This window comes from Cydia splendana, chromosome 5 (assembly GCF_910591565.1).
Source record: "Cydia splendana chromosome 5, ilCydSple1.2, whole genome shotgun sequence".
NCBI lineage: Eukaryota > Metazoa > Arthropoda > Insecta > Lepidoptera > Tortricidae > Cydia > Cydia splendana.
Window position 1 is genome coordinate 4,348,770 of NC_085964.1, and position 2,848 is coordinate 4,351,617.

Below are 2,848 nucleotides of genomic sequence, written 5' to 3' on the forward strand. Positions count from 1 at the left end.
TTTAATTTAATGTCATTTATTTGACGTAATCACAGCAGTTTCGTGGCCATGGTAATAACCCATAGCTTATTTGAGTATTATTTATCGTCTAGGATAATTTAGTTTCTAATAGTGAGAGTATCCCAAATGGCCAGCATATCCGAGTCCATGAGCGCCATGGGCGACATGAGCGAGGGGAGCGGCGATGGCACCGTGAGCGTAGGCAGTGTGCGCCAGGGGAGCGGCGTAGGCAGTGTGCGCCAGGGGAGCGGCGTACGCGGCGTGCGCAAGAGGAGCACCGTGGGCGACGCTGGTGGCGTACGCGAGAGGAGTGGCGTGGGCGACGTGAGCGAGAGGAGCGGCGTGGGCAGCGTACGCTAAGGGAGCGGAATGGGCCAGAGGAGCGGCGTGGGCGGCGTATGCCAGGGGAGAAGCGTGAGCAGCGTACGCCAGGGGAGCGGCGTGGGCGACGGCGACGGGAGCGGCGTGCAGCAGAGGGTCCTTGCGCACGACAGCGTTGAATCCAGAATGGGCATCAGCGGCGTAGTCGACGGTGCGCTTTGTGCCGTCGGACTCCAGCAGCGAGTACTGGCCGACCACGCTGTCGCCCACGCGGGTCTCGTGCTGGCTCTTCACGTCGCCGGTGTGGGGGTCCGACACTCCATAGGAGAAGCTGTTGTAGTTACCGCCATGGATGGCGCTGCCCTGGGCGGCCGCCACAAAGAGAGCTACAACGACGAACTGCAAAAAAAGATGTTTCATTAGTTCATTATTAACTGGTGAACTGTAAACATTTGATGAGTAGAATTTCACTGCTATCTTTGTGGTAATAATTCATTATGGTAAGGACACTTTCCACTTTTTTTTCATAATTCACATTTAAACCTATTAGTATTAAGATATTCAATAATAAGTAAATGAATCGATGTAAGACGATTTCATTTGATTTCATACTTAAATATTTAGCAAATATTAGATTTTCACTGGTAACTAAATTAAAATAATGTAATTTTAGTTCAAAGAGGCAAACTAAAGCTTTAACGCTTCAATTACCTTAGCTGCCATTTCGATAAGTTTATTTGTTGCACAGTGAACTGCGAATGATTAATCCTGGTTTTTGCTCTGCCTTTTTATATGACTCCTGTACAATCGCTCACAGCTAATAATAGGAAGTAAAAGACACGTATACGCTCTAGGCCGAAGTAGGGTTTTTTAAGCGTCACTTTTCGTCTACGGTATGCGGAACTCGGCTCGGACCACGCGACCAAACATTTAGTTATACTCAGTCCGCTTGGACGCAAAGGAAACAATTATATTTATTATGCATCCAAAATTAGGCGGTGACCTTCAAATGCTAGATAATATTAAGTTTTGTATCAAGACGTTGCGTACTCCAGTAACTGTGTTAATTAGCTCATTTGCATTGAAGCTAATCGTGTCGAGTTTACCACGTTTGCAACATTATAAGTGATTACATCAGGTCAAAGAAACAAAGGAATTTGAGATATAATCTGTTTATTTACAAAACGGGTGCCAATTAGAGATGCCTAATACATTTTTAGTAGAATCGTCCGTATGGGTATCCGAATCTGGCGTACGGGTACGCTCCATAGGCGTAGGGGGTGGCGTAAGAGATGGGGGCGGCGTAGGAGATGGGGGCGGCGTAAGAGATGGGAGCGGCAGCGATCAGAGCAGGGTCCTTCCTGACAACGGCGTTGAAGCCGCCAGCGCCGGCAGCGTAGTCGACGGTCCTGCGGGTGCCATCGGACTCAAGGAGGGAGTACTGTCCCTGGACGTTGTCCCCGGCGCGGGTCTCGACCTGGTTCTTGTAGTCCCCGGTGTAGGGGTCCGCCACGCCGTACGAGAAGCTGGAGAGAGAGCTGGCGGAGGCCACTGCCACGAAGGCGAGGACGATGACGAACTGGAACGAAGATTAGATTAGATTAGATTTCTTTATTTCAAGATGACACTATAAATTTGCTACATTCGTCAAAATTATGTTTATAATTCGTATGTTCGTAATTAGACAAGGCGGTGGTGAAGGCGAAGATTTTATGAAGGGCTGCGTTTTATGGGTTAATTAAAGGGCGGATTTTACTGCTCTTTAACATTTCAAGCATCTAATTAGTATTAAGTATGAGCATGTTCATAACTAAAGCTGCATTTAAAGATTTCTAAAATTGGGTTTCAGATATACTTTTGATCCTTGTTTTTATAAAATCTGGTACTCAATGTTGACAATTTGCTAACATCAGTAAAAATATATTATTTTGTGCATTGCTTCAAACATTTCTAATCAATTTAAGCGTAGGTGACAAATTGGAAAAAGGTAATATATATTTTAAATTTACCTTCGCAACCATGTTGAATGAGGATAGGTAGTTGTGACTACGTCGGTAAGTCCAGAGGATCTGATGCTTCCGTCGAAGATTTACCGGCTTTTTATATCATCCAACACAAATCCCACATGCTCGAGATCTTGTTTTGGTGTCGAACAATCAGGAAACGCCTAAAAGTCAAGAGCGACGGGGCGACGTTCGGGAAAGGTCTCAGACGGGCTTAATGAAATGCTTCGATCTTAATTTCCCTTTGTACATGAATCATGGGTTGTTTTCTACCATAATTGTCCTTTTAAGACCGGTTCATGGTGGCGAAATGTCAAAGGGATTCTCGAGGATCCAAATATCCTGCCCATAACTTTTTAAATGTCCATTTTTAGGGTTCCGTACCCAAAGGGTAAAACGGGACCCTATTACTAAGACTTCGCTGTCCGTCCGTCCGTCCGTCCGTCCGTCCGTCTGTCACCAGGCTGTATCTCACGAACCGTGATAGCTAGACAGTTGAAATTTTCACAGATGATGTATTTCTG

General features: G+C 46.0%; 1 protein-coding gene across 1 annotated transcript; it reads right to left on the reverse strand.

Moving 5' to 3' along the window:
- On the reverse strand, positions 1–2,462 carry LOC134790338 (cuticle protein 18.6-like). The gene is made up of 4 exons (XM_063761106.1): positions 2,331–2,462; positions 1,540–1,900; positions 1,033–1,073; positions 1–720 (listed from the first exon to the last, which is right to left on the reverse strand). The coding sequence occupies exons 1-4, from the start codon at positions 2,340–2,342 to the stop codon at positions 106–108; spliced, it is 1,029 nt and encodes a 342-aa protein (XP_063617176.1). The 5' UTR covers positions 2,343–2,462; the 3' UTR covers positions 1–105.
- Between the last annotated feature and the right edge of the window lie 386 nt (positions 2,463–2,848).